General features: G+C 44.4%; 1 protein-coding gene across 2 annotated transcripts in view; it reads left to right on the top strand.

The window, feature by feature from the left end:
• LOC126088518 (sentrin-specific protease 1-like) overlaps positions 1–19,653 on the top strand; it is a 195,952-nt gene that overhangs the window by 143,964 nt on the left and 32,335 nt on the right. For both annotated transcript variants that reach the window (XM_049906670.1, XM_049906669.1), the window contains one exon: positions 350–487. In XM_049906670.1, coding sequence (XP_049762627.1) covers positions 350–487 — 138 coding nt within the window. The remainder of the gene's footprint in view (positions 1–349; positions 488–19,653) is intronic.

Raw genomic sequence — 19,653 nt, 5'->3', positions numbered from 1 at the left:
CTTAGGAGATAAGTCATGGTATGTTTGCAAGGAAAGAGTTTTAAATACACATGTCCTTTTTCAGTCCCTGTCCCTCCCCCATCTTTAACATGACAAGGGTAGTTCCTTGAAAGGTACTCCAGAAAATTTAGAACGTATTTAGAAGTTGTTTTATATATAAAATTGCTAAACATTTTATAAAGCTTAAAGTTTTAATATTAAGAGCTCAATTAAACTATATACTAATAGGGTAAGAGTCTCATTTCGTAATAATACTTTCGGTGCTTACTTTAATTTTTTTTCTTTGTTTGAAATAAATTGCAGTGTTCTCTTTGTAAACAAAGCCATTTACAAGCACACATATTTCCAGGTGGATGTGTTTGCCAATGACGTAATTATAATTCCTGTTCATCTTGGTGTGCATTGGTGCATGGCTGCAATAAACTTCAAGAAAAAGATGATATGTTATTATGATAGTATGGGTGGCAACAATGATGTTTGTTTGCAGGTAAGTCACTCCATTTGTTTCTTACTTTCTTGGTTTTTATTTTTACGAAATGCAAGAATCTTGACAATTCATTAAACATGTAAGAAAAGATTAAAATTGTGCACAAGACTACAAATCATTCTCCATTCTCTCTCTAACAGAATTTGTTGGAGTGAAGGAGCAAGGGATTGACTCTCTTCCTCAGAAAAACACTGCTATTTTAGCTTTAAATATATGTATATGCTCATATTCAGATTTGTTGTTATGTTGGAGTTCTGAACTGCTGGACCTTTTAAATACAAGGTGGGTTCCATAAGCAATGTGATGAATTTTTTCCTGATGCAAAAATGAATTGCAAGACGTTGTAACCTGCTGAGTTAGGTGGAGGTGGGTGTTAGCTTCAAATTGTACCCAGTCTCGGTCACCTTCAAGCTGCCTGATAATCAGGATGTGCATTCCCGTGAACCCCATTTTGAGATTATGTAACGTGGAGAGGTAACAGAATGTGGCATGATTGATCATTCCATGTCATCAAATTTTGTGTTAAACTTGGGAAGTCTGCTATTGAAATGTTCGAGTTCATTCAGCAGGCTGTTGTGAGTAGTTCCTTCACTAGTTCTTCGATGGCACAACTTATTCAAGAAGGGCCTAGAGGAAGTCACCAATGAACGCCAAGGTGGATGAATACAAACTGGAGACAAAAAGGCAGCATTCAGAGTGACACACCCTAGCACTGTCCTGTCCCAGGAAGTCGTGCTTGATGGAGTTATAATATGACTCTCTGGTGTGCTACATTACGAAAATGCTGCCTCTCTGCACCCCGAGACGTTAATGATACATTTATTTTAATTGGTGATGCTTTGAGGAAGTGGATAATAATGGGCTTGATTAAGAACAGTTATTGTTAACAGATTATGAACTAAGTGACTTATTGCTGAAAACATTGCCCATTTGGCACACTTTAAAAACACTCAGTTTAACAATATTCGACATGCCACTATACGACATTGATTGAGACACTGAAACCTCAAAGCAAACTAAATGTGGCCCAAATAATCATATCAAAGCGAACTAGCAAGTACGTCTGACCAAGACCGGTACGTACTTCATCTCAACTCAACTCAACACTATCAACGGGTGCTATGCTAAATGCTCGCATCAAGCAACAACTGTTGCACACTACCCAGAACACTGACATGGGAGGATATAGGATCCTCATGTATCTCCAGATTTCAAAAAATAAATTTTGCCTGGAAGTTTATGACAACATAAACTTTGAATGTGAAATTAATCAGTCAAGAAGTACCCCAATGCCTAGTAAACACAGAATAGATAATGGTAAATTGACAATGACTTCAACTACATCTACATTTATACTCTGCAAGCCACCCAACGGCGTGTGGCAGAGGGCACTTTACGTGCCATTGTCATTACCTCCCTTTCCTGTTCCAGTCGCGTATTGTTCGCGGGAAGAACGACTGTCTGGAAGCCTCCGTGCGCGCTCTAATCTCTCTAATTTTACATTCGTGATCTCCTCGGGAGGTATAAGTAGGGGGAAGCAATATATTCGATACCTCATCCAGAAACGCACCCCCTCGAAACCTGGCGAGCAAGCTACACCGCGATGCAGAGCGCCTCTCTTGCAGAGTCTGCCACTTGAGTTTGTTAAACATCTCCGTAACGCTATCACGGTTACCAAATAACCCTGTGACGAAACGCGCCTCTCTTCTTTGGATCTTCTATATCTCCTCCGTCAACCCGATCTGGCACGGATCCCACACTGATGCGCAATACTCAAGTATAGGTCGAACGAGTGTTTTGTAAGCCACCTCCTTTGTTGATGGACTACATTTTCTAAGGACTCTCCCAATGAATCTCAACCTGGTACCGCACGCATACTCCCAGATATTTTACAGAAGTAACTGCTACCAGTGTTTGTTCGGCTATCATATAATCATACAATAAAGGATCCTTCTTTCTATGTATTCGCAATACATTACATTTGTCTATGTTAAGGCTCAGTTGCCACTCCCTGCACCAAGTGCCTATCCGCTGCAGATCCTCCTGCATTTCGCTACAATTTTCTAATGCTGCAACTTCTCTGTATATTACAGCATCATCCGCGAAAAGCCGCATGGAACTTCCGACACTATCTACTAGGTCATTTATATATATTGTGAAAAGCAATGGTCCCATAACACTCCCCTGTGGCACGCCAGAGGTTACTTTAACATCTGTAGACGTCTCTCCATTAATAACAACATGCTGTGTTCTGTTTGCTAAAAACTCTTCAATCCAGCCACACAGCTGGTCTGATATTCCGTAGGCTCTTACTTTGTTTATCAGGCGACAGTGCGGAACTGTATCGAACGACTTCTGGAAGTCAAGAAAAATAGCCCCCCCTGCGGGTCCGGGGATTAGAATAGGCCCGAGGTATTCCTGCCTGTCGTAAGAGGCGACTAAAAGGAGTCCATCCCCCTCACGGGGGTAGTTAGCGCCTGCGTCCGGAGACGGACGGTTTCACGACCTATAATCGTGGTCTTTTTGGTTTTAAACTTCTCGTTTCTTCCTTCCTTTTGTTGGTCCCTTTCTTTGCTCTTCTCCACCTCACTGTCTTCCTTACTCTTTCCCTTGACTTCTCCTTGCCTTCTCATTGCCTTTTTCTCCTTGCCTTCTCATTGCCTTTTTCTCCTTGCCTTCTCATTGCCTTTTTCTCCTTGCCTTCTCATTGCCTTTTTCTCCTTGCCTTCTCATTGCCTTTTTCTCCTTGCCTTCTCATTGCCTTTTTCTCCTTGCCTTCTCATTGCCTTTTTCTCCTTGCCTTCTCATTGCCTTTTTCTCCTTGCCTTCTCATTGCCTTCTTCTCCTTGCTTCCTCATTGCCTTCTTCTCCTTGCCTTCTCTGGTCTCCGCCTCGGCGTTTGAGACAGTCTGTCCTCTTTCTCCCTCTCTCTTCTTTTTCCTCTTCTTCCTTCCTCCCTGTGCGTGTCTGAAGGCCGACCCACGCGTTCGCACGCGTAGCCGGTGACGGGGTAACGCGTAAGTCCCCGCCCTGGGTAGACATGTAAGGCACGCGCGTACCCCCTGGTAAAGGCCAGGCCCGGGGAGGGGTGATTGCCTGAGCTGATACCTTCTGACCATGCCGATTGGTCCCTCCGTCTGTTTCTCGGGAGGTGTGACCTGAGGTGTAAACATTCACCTAAGGCGGGAGTGCCCTCTGAGAGGGTCCCCACAAGGAAGGAGCGCGCCATCGGAGACGCTGGCAATCATGGGGGATTCCTCCGCAATGGATTCTACTCCATCGCTTTCGACTTCGACCCAAAAACGGAAACGTGACCAGCCAACAGTGACAAAAGTACTACCGCCTGCCCCACAGTTCCTCGTAGTTTCTCGCACTGAGGACGGAAAGGATTTTTCCTCTGTCAACCCTTTTGTTATTCAGAAGGGCGTTGATGCCATAGCCGGATCTGTCAAATCGTGTACCAGGTTGCGTAACGGCACCTTATTACTAGAAACTGAGAATGCCTTTCAGGCACAAAAACTGCTTCGGGCCACCCTCCTGTACACGTTCCCTGTCCGGGTGGAGGCCCACCGAACTTTGAATTCGTCTCGTGGTGTAGTGTATACTAGCTCCCTCGACGGATTGACTGACGAGGAGCTTCAATCTTTCCTCGCTGAGCAGGGCGTGACGGCTGTCCATCGGGTCATGAAAAAGGTCAACAACGACCTTGTACCGACCCGGACACTCTTCTTGACCTTCGATAGTGTTAAGCTGCCATCGCGCATCAAGGCGGGCTACGAGGTTATTTCTGTTCGCCCCTATGTCCCGACACCTACGCGCTGCTACCAGTGTCAGCGTTTCAATCACACTCGACAGTCTTGTTCCAATGCGGCTAAATGTGTCACTTGTGGCAGGGATGCCCATGAGGGTGACTGTCCACCTCCGTCTCCTCATTGTGTGAACTGTCAGGGTGACCATGCCGCATCCTCCCGCGACTGTCCTGTCTATAAGGACGAACGTTGCATCCAAGAAATTCGTGTCAAAGAGAAAGTGTCCACCTCGGCTGCTCGCAAGCTATTGGCTAGTAGGAAGCCCACGCTGCTCCCAGCGGGGAAATATAGTACTGTCCTCGCCTCTCCTCGGACTACCCGGGAGGTCGCAACCCAGACATGCGATCTGACCTTCAGCACCACGGTCGTCCGTTCGGCCAGTGCTAAGATCGCGCGGTCGACGTCTCCTCTTCCTCCCATCACACCATAGACACCAGCCACTTCCTCAGCTTCTGCTAAGTCGAAGACACCGAAGTCAGATGCACGGTCCTTCAAGAAGGAACCATCCCGTGCAGACTTCCTCCGTCCCTCGACCTCCCAGCCTTCGACCGATACTTCCACCAAACGTCCTTCCAAAAAGGCGCATAGGAAGCACAGTTCTCCTTCTCCGCCACGGCGCATCTCTTCTCCTGCGCCACCCAGCGGTTGCCGCCCCAGGCCGTCATCCGTTTCGCCTGGCCGCACCGCCGGTAGCCGTACATCTGGCCGTTCACCGGCGGAGGAAGCTCCCCCTCCCGGCCATCCTCCCGAGATGGCCGATGACCCTATAGACCCCATGGACGATGACTGTCCGCCTACTGATAGCGGCGGCAGTGCTCGCTCGAAGCCAGGCCCTAAGCGGCCTTCGAGGTGACCCCTTCTCTCATCTTCCTTTTCTTACGATGGCACTTATTCACTGGAATATTCGCAGCATTCGCTCCAACCGAGAGGACTTGAAGTTGCTGCTCCGCTTGCATCGTCCGCTCGTCGTAGCCCTCCAGGAAACGAAGCTGCGCCCATGCGATCACATTGCCTTGGCACACTACACCTCTGTGCGTTTTGACCTACCCCCTATGGTAGGAATCCCAGCTCATGGAGGGGTTATGTTGCTGGTCCGGGATGATATTTACTACGATCCCATCACATTGCACACCGGCCTGCAGGCAGTCGCCATCCGCATTACTCTCCCCACTTTTACGTTTTCCTTTTGTACCGTTTACACTCCCTCGTCATCTGCCGTTACCAGGGCAGACATGATGCACCTTATTGCTCAGCTACCTGCACCGTTTTTGTTAACTGGAGACTTCAATGCCCACCATCCCCTTTGGGGTTCTCCAGCCTCCTGCCCGAGGGGCTCCTTGTTAGCAGACCTTTTCAACCAGCTCAATCTTGTCTGCCTTAATACTGGCGCCCCTACTTTTCTTTCGGACACCTCTCATACCTATTCCCATTTAGACCTCTCTATATGTACTCCCCAACTTGCACGCCGGTTTGAGTGGTATGCACTTGCTGATACCTATTCGAGCGACCACTTCCCGTGTGTTATCCATCTCCTGCAGCATACTCCCTCTCCGTGCTCCTCTAGTTGGACCATCTCCAAGGCAGACTGGGGGCTCTTTTCTTCCAGGGCGACCTTTCAGGATCAAACCTTCACAAGCTGCGATCGTCAGGTCGCACACCTCACGGAAGTCATTCTCGCTGCTGCTGAATATTCCATCCCTCACCCTACTTCTTCTCCACGTCGCGTACCGGTCCCCTGGTGGACCGCAGCATGTAGAGACGCTTTACGTGCTCGTCGACGTGCTTTACGCACCTTTAAACGCCACCCTACAGTGGCGAATTGTATTAATTATAAACGATTACGTGCTCAGTGTCGTCGTATTATTAACGAAAGCAAGAAAGCCAGCTGGGCTGCTTTCACAAGCACCTTCAACAGTTTTACTCCTTCTTCTGTTGTCTGGGGTAGCCTGCGCCGGCTATCTGGCACTAAGGTCCACTCCCCAGTTTCTGGCTTGAAGGTCGCGAATGAAGTCCTTGTGGCCCCTGAGGCTGTCTCCAATGCCTTCGGCCGCTTTTTCGCCGAGGTTTCGAGCTCCGCTCATTACCACCCTGCCTTCCTCCCCCGCAAACAGGCAGAGGAGGCTAGGCCACCTGACTTTTGCTCCTCGAATTGTGAAAGTTATAATGCCCCATTCACCATGCGGGAACTCGAAACCGCACTTGGCCGATCACGGTCCTCCGCTCCAGGGCCTGATTCTATTCATATTCAGATGCTGAAGAACCTTTCTCCTGCGGGTAAAGGTTTTCTTCTTCGTACATACAATCGCATCTGGATTGAGGGACATGTTCCCGCATGCTGGCGCGAGTCTATTGTTGTCCCGATTCCTAAGCCGGGGAAGGACAAGCACTTGCCTTCCAGTTATCGACCTATCTCACTTACCAGCTGTGTCTGTAAAGTGATGGAGCGAATGGTTAACTCTCGATTGGTTTGGCTGCTTGAGTCTCGACGCCTACTTACAAATGTACAATGTGGATTTCGTAGGCGCCGCTCTGCTGTTGACCATCTGGTTACCTTGTCGACCTTCATTATGAATAACTTCTTGCGGAAGCGCCCGACCGCGGCTGTGTTCTTTGATTTGGAGAAGGCTTACGACACCTGTTGGAGGGCGGGCATTCTCCGCACCATGCATACATGGGGCCTTCGCGGTCGCCTCCCTCTTTTTATTCGTTCCTTTTTGATGGATCGACAGTTCAGGGTACGTGTGGGTTCTGTCCTGTCCGACACCTTTCGCCAGGAGAATGGGGTGCCACAGGGCTCAGTTTTGAGCGTCGCTCTGTTCGCCATCGCGATCAATCCAATAATGGATTGCCTCCCAGCTGATGTATCAGGCTCCCTTTTTGTGGACGATTTTACCATCTATTGCAGCGCGCAGCGTACACGTGTCCTGGAGCGCTGTCTTCAGCGTTCTCTTGACCGTCTTTACTCCTGGAGTGTCGCCAATGGCTTCCGTTTTTCTGCCGAGAAGACGGTCTGTATTAACTTCTGGCGCTACAAAGAGTTTCTCCCACCGTCCTTACGACTTGGTCCCGTTGCTCTCCCAATCGTGGAGACAACCAAATTTTTAGGCCTTACCTTTGACAGGAAACTTAGCTGGTCTCCACATGTGTCATATTTGGCCGCCCGTTGTACCCGTTCTTTAAATGTCCTCCGTGTTCTCAGTGGTATGTCGTGGGGAGCGGATCGAACCGTCCTACTTCGTCTATATCGGTCGATCGTCCGCTCCAAGCTGGATTATGGGAGCTTCGTATACTCCTCTGCACGGCCATCCATCTTACGCCGCCTCAACTCCATACAACATCGGGGTTTACGACTTGCGATCGGAGCATTTTATACCAGTCCCGTAGAGAGTCTTCATGCTGACGCTGGCGAATTGCCGCTCACTTACCGGCGCGATATACTGCTTTGTCGGTATGCCTGTCGGCTACTGTCAATGCCCGACCATCCGTCTTATCCTTCCTTTTTTGACGACTCTCTCGACCGTCAATACGGGTTGTATGTCTCTGCCCTGCTACCCCCTGGAGTTCGCTTTCGTCGCCTCCTTCAACACCTTCATTTTTCACTCCCTGCAACCTTTCGAGTGGGCGAGAGCCACACGCCACCTTGGCTACAGGCTCAGGTCCGCGTTCACCTTGACCTCAGCTCGCTCCCAAAAGAGGTCACCCCCAGTTCAGTCTACCACTCCCGTTTTTTGGAACTTCGTTCGAAGTTCATCAACATGACTTTCATTTATACAGATGGCTCTAAGACCAATGACGGGGTCGGGTGTTCCTTTATAGTCGGGGCACAAAGTTTCCAATACCGGCTCCATGATCATTGTTCGGTCTTCACAGCTGAGCTCTTTGCCCTCTACCAGGCTGTTCTTTACATCTGCCGCCACCGACATTCTGCTTATGTCATCTGCTCAGATTCCCTGAGCGCCATCCAGAGCCTCAGTGATCCGTACCCGGTTCACCCTTTCGTACACCGGATCCAACGCTCTCTTCAGCGGCTGGTGGACGTCAGTCCGCCAGTTAGCTTTATGTGGGTTCCTGGCCATGTCGGTATCCCTGGGAACGAAGCTGCAGATGCCGCGGCCAAGGCTGCGGTCCTCCAGCCTCGGACAGCTTCTTGTTGTGTCCCTTCGTCCGATTTTAGCAGGGTCATTTGTCGGCGCGTTGTGTCGCTGTGGCATGCCGATTGGGCTGCACTTACCGACAACAAGCTTCGGGCCTTAAAACCTCTTCCCGTGGCTTGGACGTCCTCCTCACGCCCTTCTCGGCGGGAGGAGGTCGTTTTAGCAAGGTTAAGGATTGGACACTGCCGGTTCAGCCATCGCCATCTGCTGACGGCTGCGCCGGCGCCGTTCTGCCCATGTGGGCACTTGCTGACGGTTAGACACATTTTAATGTCCTGTCCCGATTTTAACCAACTGCGCCTCGATCTTAACCTGCCTAATACTTTCGATGACATTTTAGCGGATGACCCACGAGCAGCTGCTCGTGTTCTTTGTTTTATCAATTTGACACACCTCGCTAAGGACATTTGATGAAGTTTTTTAATCCTATGCCTGTCAGTCTGTCTTTTATTGTGTTTTTCCTTTTAGTTGTTGTTGTCAACTTGTGGCTCGCGGTGCATTTTTAGAGTAGTCAGGGCGCTAATGACCATTGAAGTTGTGCGCCCTAAAACCACAGAAAAAAAAAAAAAAAAAAAAAAAAGAAAAATAGCATCTACCTGGGAGCCTGTATCTAATATTTTCTGGGTCTCATGAACAAATAAAGCGAGTTGGGTCTCACACGATCGCTGTTTCCGGAATCCATGTTGATTCCTACAGAGTAGATTCTGGGTTTCCAAAAACGACATGATACTCGAGCAAAAAAACATGTTCTAAAATTCTACAACAGATCGACGTCAGAGATATAGGTCTATAGTTTTGCGCATCTGCTCGACGACCCTTGAAGACTGGAACTACCTGTGCTCTTTTCCAATCATTTGGAACCTTCCGTTCCTCTAGAGACTTGCGGTACACGGCTGTTAGAAGGGGGCAAGTTCTTTCGCGTACTCTGTGTAGAATCGAATTGGTATCCTGTCAGGTCCAGTGGACTTTCCTCTGTTGCGTGATTCCAGTTGCTTTTCTATTCCTTGGACACTTATTTCGATGTCAGCCATTTTTTCGTTTGTGCGAGGATTTAGAGAAGGAACTGCAGTGCGGTCTTCCTCTGTGAAACAGCTTTGGAAAAAGGTGTTCAGTATTTCAGCTTTACGCGTGTCATCCTCTGTTTCAATGCCTTCATCATCCCGGAGTGTCTGGATATGCTGTTTCGATCCACTTACTGATTTAACGTAAGACCAGAACTTCCTAGGATTTTCTGTCAAGTCGGTCCATAGAATTTTACTTTCGATGTCACTGAACGCTTCACGCATAGCCCTCCGTACGCTAACTTTGACATCGTTTAGCTTGTGTTTGTCTGAGAGGTTTTGGCTGTGTTTAAACTTGCAGTAAAGCTCTCTTTGCTTTCGCAGTAGTTTCCTAACTTTGTTGTTGTACCACGGTGGGTTTTTCCCGTCCCTCACAGTTTTACTCGGCACGTACCTGTCTAAAACGCATTTTACGATTGCCTTGAACTTTTTCCATAAACACTCAACATTGTCAGTGTCGGAACAGAAATTTTCGTTTTGATCTGTTAGGTAGTCTGAAATCTGCCTTCTATTACTCTTGCTAAACAGATAAACCTTCCTCCCTTTTTTTATATTCCTATTTACTTCCATATTCAGGGATGCTGCAACGGCCTTATGATCACTGATTCCCTGTTCTGCGCTTACAGAGTCGAAAAGTTCGGGTCTGTTTGTTATCAGTAGGTCCAAGATGTTATCTCCACGAGTCAGTTCTCTGTTTAATTGCTCGAGGTGATTTTCGGATAGTGCACTCAGTATAATGTCACTCGATGCTCTGTCCCTACCACCCGTCCTAAACATCTGAGTGTCCCAGTCTATATCTGGTAAATTGAAATCTCCACCTAAGACTATAACATGCTGAGAAAATTTATGTGAAATGTATTCCAAATTTTCTCTCAGTTGTTCTGCCACTAATGCTGCTGAGTCGGGAGGTCGGTAAAAGGAGCCAATTATTAACCTAGCTCGGTTGTTGAGTGTAACCTCCACCCATAATAATCCACAGGAACTATCCACTTCTACTTCACTACAGGATAAACTACTACTAACAGTGACGAACACTCCACCACTGGTTGCATGCAATCTATCCTTTCTAAACACCGTCTGTACCTTTGTAAAAATTTCGGCAGAATTTATCTCTGGCTTCAGCCAGCTTTCTGTACCTATAACGATTTCAGCTTCGGTGCTTTCTATCAGCACTTGAAGTTCCGGTACTTTTCCAACGCAGCTTCGACAGTTTACAATTACAATACCGATTGCTGCTTGGTCCCCGCATGTCCTGACTTTGCCCTGCACACGTTGAGGCTGTTGCCCTTTCTGTACTTGCCCAAGGCCATCTAACCTAAAAAACTTACAGTTAATGAATCTGATCACATGAAAATATAGTTTTAAAGCATAGGTATAGAGGATGTTACTTCCATAATTTCTCATACAGTGTTCATTTGCAGTAGGTGTCCCTGACAAAGAACAGCAGTAATTATCATGACATTCATCATTACATAATCAGCATGTAGATAGCACACAATCTCTAACTATTTCTGTACAAAAAACAAATTTATACTCTGACTTTGAAGAAAGGTAGTTAGCAAATTACTGAAACGTATATATTAACTAAAGAACTATTAACTAATCACAATTAAATGATTTTTACAGAAAAATGATAATCAGAATATCTTATTCTATTTTATTCATCTCTCATTGGGCCAGCTCCATTAGGATTAACAAATTTTAACCAACGCTTCTTCTTTTTTTTTTTTTTTACGGCATACAAATATTTATTTCTTGCATGCTAAAAGAACTGAAGTAATAACATCATCAATAAAATGAATATATAAAATATACTAACATCTCAAGTTAAATATAACAAATGTTACTTTTAAGAGTCTGAGATGGAAAAAGAAAATAGAAGGAGCAGAACTAGTTTTGTGGCATGTAGTGTGCATGTGTGATTACATAAATACATTAAAAATTGAAATATCCAGGTGTACACATTTTACATTGCACTATTTTATTGTACTTGCTCATTGACGTCATGGGTACTCTGCTTTGTAAAGCAACTGACTGACACTGTAAATTTGTCAAACAAAATTGAACAGTTGCATTGTTGATATGTTCATCATGGCTCAGTTGGTAAACACACAGCTCTCTTCGTACCTGCTATGGGGAGATGATTTGTACAGTGTGCTATAGTGCGATGCCGGATTGGGGATCATGGACTAGAGTGCTGGTCGGTGGAAAGCTAACCAGCTGTTGGTCTTACATTTTGCGACATAGTACTGCTTCCATGAATCACTTTTCTGCATTTATGACGTCATGATGACAGTGTCATATGCCAGGACCTAGTGAAAACAGTGAGAGAGAGCAGACAGCAATATCACGCTGAAACAAGACTTTCACCACTGCATCGAAAAATAATCAGTCATATGTAAGTTAGCTTCAAACATTATCGTGACTTAGCTTTAAGTACACCATCATGCAGCCTACCACATATTGCCATTCCTAAGAAACAATTTTCACACACACCCAAAATATGGTTATACATTACTTCACTATTAGTTATAATTTGTTAAACGAATCACAGACAGCATGCTTAACCAGTTCCTTATACTAAATTGTTGGGAAATATACTCAGCCAGTCTATCACATCGTAATGCAAGAACAATATTACAGCACTATTAATTTTCATTCTCTTCCAGATGATGATGATGATGATGATGATGATGATGATATTACTACTTTATGTTCTCCTCATGATGAAGTCCAAAATATTTTTTGTCATTAAGTTTTGCTAATTCAACAGAATTTGGGTACACTACCTTCCGAATTCTAAATGGACCCAGCAAATAATGCAGAAATTTTATAATTTTGTCCATTGCCACTGAAGGTTGAAATGAAATGTGGTTGTATCAGTCCATAACCTATGCATTTGTAAGCAATGGGTCTCACTGAACAGTTGTGTATTAATTTCCTCACTACTGCCATCTTCATCATCTGCTTCAAGACTATTTTCTATCTCTCTTTGGTGGTTAATTCAGTTTGTGATGGAAAATTAATAATCTCGTTGAAAACATTGTCATCTTTTTTGCTATGTAAAACTGTAGAGGGTTGCAGACCAGTAGTATCACGAGAGAAACTATTCATCACAGCTTCAAGATTGGACAACTTATTAATCCATTTCACATGTTTCTTTCCACATTACGTTTGGAGTTATTTTCTTGCATTTTACGCTTAGCTGGATTGGGTGCTGGTTGGTACATAGATGTGGCAATGTTACATATTTTCCTCTGTTGCATATTTTCCTCTTCAGTGAATGAGTTCCATAATGCAGAACAAATTGTGGGCCATTATCCAACAGGATAATTTGTGATCCACTGGTATTTAGAAAATAGTCATCTTTCAGTTTTGTAATTATACTTTGTTGTTACTTTTTCTCAGCAGAAAGAAGTGAACAAATTTTGAAAATAATTCCACCACTACCAAGATTAGCAAGAAATTCCCACAAGTATAATCTTTCATACTTGCTGAGACATTTTATTAAAGATCAAAGATGACTTGTTTCTGAAGTTGTAAACATTTCTTTTGACGAAAATGTGGAAACTAGTCTGGATGTATTTAATCAGATCTTGGATATTATGTTGTGGTGTGCAAAGCCTCCAGGATCCTGAGTGTAAGACTGTTCTGTGGTATAAAACATCTATATAAATTAATTAATATTTCTGAATTTTACTCTCAGCCTCATGCTGATGCATTGTTTTGATCATTTTTAGCGTCTCATCTACTTCATCTCTGCTTTGATATTATGTAGAAATCTGCAAGTTTTGCCTCTCCATCCTCTACCCTCATAAAATTAATCTTGACCTTCTTTACATGCGAGGTCTTGAGGCAAACATCATTTTTAAGTGTTGCTGAAGACATGACAAAGCGTGAGGTACCACATTCGTTTCACCCGGCATTAATTGTATCTCAAAATGGAATTCTTGAAAGGAGAGGACCCACCTAACAAGACAACTGCGTGTTAATTTACATTGGAGGAAGGAAATGCCTTATGATCGCTCCATGTGAAAGTGCGCCATCCAAATGGAACCCGTGGAAGCCCCAAACAATTGTGAATATCTCTCGCTTGCTCATAGCGTATTTATTTACCCATACTGACAAAATAGAACTTGATAATGACTGACCATTTTCTATGGGTATCAAGTCAAATGCCAATAGTATCCACACAAACAGAAAAATGGTTGAAGTTATTTTTTACAAGTTGGTACCTGAAAATTTTGAACTGCTTCCAGTTTCTTTGAATCTGGCTTAATTCCTGCTTGAGAGATGATATGTCTCAAGAAAGGTATTGCCTTCCTTGCAAATTCAGATTTTTACAGATAGAATGTGACTCCAACCAATCTAAGTGTGTTGTCTTTTGTGTCTAATGCTCTGACCATGATGCAGACACTATCAAAACACAACATACACAAGTATGTAGTGTAAAAGTTCATCCTCAAGAATCTCGTTCAAAGCTCGAACAAATGCTGCTGATGAAACATTTAAATTGAACAGAATTGAAGCGGTAATAAATGTCATTGTGCAAGAATGTGGTGAATCTTTGACTACCTTCCTCCAGCTGGTGCTGTTAATGACTACTTGCCATATCTAAACTTCTAAGGTAACAAGCAGCACCAAACTTCTGCAAAATTTCTTCTGTATTTTTGAACTGATCCTGCTGAGGCAGAGTGACATGATTGATAACCCAAGCATCCAAAACAAATCTGACTGGCCCATCCTTTTTAATTACTAGGTTTATCAGATTTCAGTATTCAATATATGACCTCTCAATTATATCATTTTCTGTCATTTGTTTTATCACCTTCTCTACAGCTTCTCTTCTAGCTAGCAGCATCCAGTGCAATATCATTTTGAACAGTTCTTGCAATTGCACCATAATTTGCCTTGGAGTCCCTTCATCAGTCCAGATTTACTTGAAAATACTTTGGCATGTATAAAATAAGTTCTTCCTGAAACAATGTGGGCAAATTACTCAACATATCGATTTTTCCTGAATTTTTGACTTCATGAATTTCTTTCTCTCCTACTATGGACACATTGTCCTTCATATGTATTAGTGCTTTGATTCCGTCATTTATCTTCTTCTTGATAAATCTAATTCGTAACCCTACAGACCCTACTTCTTTTTTTCTGAATTAGACTAAATTAACTTCCAGTTCACCAGTCTCACCACAAATACTTACACATCATCTTGCAATATAAATCGTACAGCTTCTTTCTTGCAGCCAATCATTACCAAAAATACGTGCCACAGTCAAAGAATCTATATCAACACAGTCATATCGGAGTATCTTTCTGAAGTCTCTTTCGTGAGTATGTGCTTAGCCATGAAGCCTGGCCCTTGCAGCTCTGCTTTCCTTTCCATGCTACAAGTCTGTCCCCTCCCCCTGCCTTTCCATTGGATGGTCTGCTTAGTGCTGATTATGCTTGGATTTGCTTTATGTTTTTGGACACTCATTTTTCTTCTTTCTAGCACTTTTAAGAAATTTTCACTCTTCAGTATATAGTCCCCATTGTTGGGCTTGGCTTATCACCCCTCGTTCAAATTTTACAGAAGTGCAGATTGTGCAGGGAAGCTCACCCAGTGTGGTCTATATTAACCTTTTGTGCCTTTGTATCTTTTCACCTTTTCTTTCTAGCAAAAGTATTACATCCAAAACCCAACACCAACAACAAGGTAGCCATCCTGTGTGTGTGTGTGTGTGTGTGTGTGTGTGTGTGTGTGTGTGTGTGGAGGGGTCAAGTATGTGCATGGTAGGCCCCTTGCAGTGTGGTGATTGCACTTACCCGAGCTAGAAACTATGCCAAGGAGTATGTGCCCATGGTGGCTGAGGCCTGGCAACTTCAGGCAACAGGCTATGGCTGGGTGGCACCCATAGGAGAGTGACAGTTTGGAGTGGGTGACACCAAGGTGGATGGTGAGGAGATGAAGCAGCTCAAACTTTCATCTGCTGCTGGCCACATGGCCCCAGCAATCTCTTCAGAAGGAAAGAACTATTACAGTGTGGAAAGAGAGATCACCCCACAGTGGTTCCTTTCCTGGCTACTGTAAACTGCTGGAGGAGAGTAGTGCTAAGAGACACAGGAAGAAATAGTCCTCACAGTACTTAGTTTGCTCTATGATGAACAGGATTCCTTTTTTACCACAAAACTGGTACACTTTGTTGAACGCCTTGAAGACCAGTTTGGGGAGGCAGCAGCAGGTTGGAAAATGAAATGTGGTTCAGTACTGATTAAGACTGTGGTTGCTGCTCACTGTGACAAGCTGGATGACATTCCCATAACTATCACCCCCATAACAGCCTCAGTGTGGTACAGGTATCATCATCCACTTGGATTTTTAACAAAATTAATTGTTACACAATCACTCATGGGGAAACAACATAACAACACTAATACTCCTTTTTACAGATCAATGATGAGTTACATGCCTATTTAGACCAATGGTGTGTGCTTTTTGTGTGCCATGTTCAGTAGGAACCAAAGAACAATAGGTGTGATACTCAGGCTTTCATCTTGGACTTTGAAGGTGACTCATTGCTTGAAAAGGTCAAGGTGATGATGTATCAGTGTGTTGTGAAACCGTTTGTTCCCCCTCTGTAGTAGAGCTTCAAATTGATGGCATTTGTGTAAATTTCCTTATTTTACCCTATCTGTAGGGATTGTGCATGTCAGTTGCTTAAGTACACTCCTTGTGCCCCTCCCCCCGTCTGCGTCATCTGCTGGGAGCACCATTCCCCCGTTCATCAGACTGCACCACGTTTCAAAGAGGAAAGGAAATGTAACAATACAAGACCCCCGATCGGCTCAGACTAAGAAGAAATATGATCATTTGCATCGGTGTCCATATGAAAGTGATGTTTGCTGTGGCAATGTCAATGACGTCCTCTCCAGCAGCAGTGCCCTTGCCCTTTGTGTCTTCTATATCAGGCCCTGGGGCCAGTTGAATACACCTGCTCCTTTGGTGGTTGTGGGCCATCCTACTGTTTCCCCCACACCCCCTTTGAGAGCATCAACTTCCCAACCGATGGGGATGTCGATCCCCAACCCCCACCTGAAGAAGCAACTCTCTGCTCCAGCGTCCCTCACGAGGAAGAGATCCCTTAGGTCACCTCCCATCCCGGGACTCTTCTGATCTGCCGTTAGATACCAGTCATTGGCTGAAGGAGCCACAGATTGTTTAGTGCTTCTCTTCTATAACTTAAACTAGGGCTGACAAGCCTTCATGAACACTGTAATCGTCCAAGCAGAAGAGGGACAAAAAGGATACCTCGTTAGGAGGTTCTGGTGCCCCCCCCCCCCCCCCCCCTCCCCCACACACACTGGTGAAACCAACAGATTCTGCATCTGTAGCTGAGGAGTAGTTCCCAGTGGCACCTGTGGTACTGGATCCCATCACATGACCTTATTCAGAACCAGTGTGTATTGATGCCGTATCCTCGCAACCGGTTGCAGCAATTGACCCTTGGGCATGACCTGCCTCATTGGTCCTTTCTCAGCCTCACAGGATACTGATAGTGTGATTCTCCAATGGAACTGTTGAAATTTTTTTTGCGCCATCTGGCTGAGCTATGACATCTCTTATGCATTTCCCATGCTTTATGCATTGCCCTCCAAGAAACTTCGTTCCCTGCTTTGCAAACCCCTACCCTCCATGGCTATTGCAGCTATTTTAAGAATCAAGCCGACTCTCACATGCCACTGGCTGGAGTTCCCACTTACATTCTCAACTTTGTCTGCAGCAAACATGTGCCACTCTATACGATTTTGGAGGCTGTGGCTGTTCTTGTAAAGATGTCTGGATTTTCCTCTCTCTATCTTCCTCTTGATGATGAAGTGTCTCAGATTGCCTAGTCCGCATAGATTTCTCTGCCCTCCCACCCACACACACATCTCCCATTCTTTTCCATTTTGGGTGACTTCAGTGCCCACAACCATTTGTGTGGTGATACAATGACCACTGACTGTGGCAAAGTTATCAAAACTCTGCTCACAGAGCTCAATCCTGTCTTTAGAATACCGGCACCTCCACATAACATGAATATCATTCAGCCATTGATCTTTTGCTTTGCAGCTTTAGTCTTCTTCTCTCCATTAGAAATCGGAAACGAACTCCTAAATTCTGTGATATCATCTCCAAACTTGCCACCTCTGTCTTCCCATAGACTCTACTCGTGAGTCTCTAATGCTGCCCACTTGTCGCCTGAGTCAGTTGTCAGGTATAAGTGGACACGGCTCGTTCGAAAGGAGAGAGAGTACATGAGTTTGGACCTATAATCATGGACTCATGGCATTCTCACTACATACACAACTGATTTGAAAGAAGTTTGTGCCATTAAACTGTAATTACTATTCATTTATTTCACACAATCATGATTTCAGCTTGACAGCCATTCTCAAGTGCAAGTTGTAAAGTCACAAAATGTTTGACCTACTTAAATGGATGTGGTAACTTCTATACCAATATAATGGCTGATGGGTTATAAGTGAATATTGTTCTGTTGGTACATACATGTATATAGATAAAACTTGTTCAAAGACTGCTGTAAACTTTTCATATCTATTCAGAGAATGCCTCCAAGAATCACTTTAACATATACACACTTTCGAAGTGTTACAAAGTCTTGTAACAATAGTACAAGAAAACATGACATCAGGATGAACTGCATTCTCTAAATGGTGATTAATTATTAAAAGAAATTACAGATATGAATGATAAACTACGTAACTCATTCTTAGCATATAAACACAAGTTGCCATGACCAAAGAAATAGTACACTTTCTTGTCGCAGGGATGTAACGGTGACACTGCTCTGTAGCCTGTTTTTGTTTGATGCAGCAGATATTTTCTCTTGGTGGAGGTCGAGCGAACAAGATTACAGTCATTTTTTTTTAAATTTAATTTTTGAATGAAACTTATATGTATTTCGTCTGAAGTGTGGACTTCAGTGTGAAACTTATTCCAGTTTTCACTCTTTCTCTAATAGAACACATTTGCAATTGTATACTTGGATCAATTAATTTTCGTCTTACTCTTCTTCACACTCTCATATAACACAGCTTCATTAAAGGACATTTGATCCAAAGGTCGATCATTGTGCCTTGTCAGCACCCCTGTACAGTACCAAGATCAGGTACTCATCTTCTGCACTTACATTAAGTCAGAACTGTACTTACACTCCTGCAGGCTTCAGTAAGAGAGGATGAGTCAACAGGTATGAAGTGGCTGTGCGCCACAGTTTTCGGGCATGTGATGCAGATCTATAGCATGAAAGAAAGGAAGCCTGTTAGCACTGGTGGAACAGTGGTGCCTCGTTTTCTGGAGACCCGAACATGAGGCTTGTACTTTCTCCGTTTCTGATCTCTACTCTCTATATATTGGACAGTCCACCTGATGGGCTCTCAACAGTGCTGACTGAGATACCTTTGCCTCTACTGTTGCACACAGCAGTCCATCTATTGAGGCTGTCAGTCTTAGCACTCCACCATATTGAGGTCGTGACTGTAGCATTCCTCCTTATTGATGCATCGATGTGGTTGTCCAGAGCATAACTGCAGCCTTTTTATCAGCAGCAGATTTAGTGGTCCCCTGTTCCTCTGCATCCTCTGTCAGAAGATGGAACCACGGTGGACTTCAGAAAGATCTGTGTCAATTACATATCACAGGAAGGCTCTCCAGTGACAAAAGAGACATCGATCGATGGAGAACCTCATTGCTTGTAAATGGCCCTGTGTCTGGGTCCACAACCTAATAAAAGACAGCAGCAAGAATGCTGGGAATGGTATGTTATTACGTTGGATCACGTACCCCTCCTTTGCAGGTTTGGGCAAAGGGTCAGTGCCTCTATACACACCAGTCCGACGCAGGTGTACCTGGTAAAATACTTAGTCAAAATACAATAAACATAACTTTTGGAAATGAATGTAAAAACCTACCCTAATGTTGTAAAAGTGACAGCATATTATCATTTTTGGGATCAGCTTACTTATGGAAGACAGTGTTTTCAACATGAACATAGTGAAATCTAGGTGTAGGAATAAACTGACTGATCCTCATCTTTCAGGCTGTGTTAAGTTTGACACTGATAAATTATTCACCAGATTATGATGAACTT

The sequence above is a fragment of the Schistocerca cancellata genome, chromosome 6 (genome assembly GCF_023864275.1).
Source record: "Schistocerca cancellata isolate TAMUIC-IGC-003103 chromosome 6, iqSchCanc2.1, whole genome shotgun sequence".
NCBI classification, from domain to species: Eukaryota; Metazoa; Arthropoda; class Insecta; order Orthoptera; family Acrididae; genus Schistocerca; species Schistocerca cancellata.
This window is presented reverse-complemented; position numbering and strand designations above follow the sequence as displayed.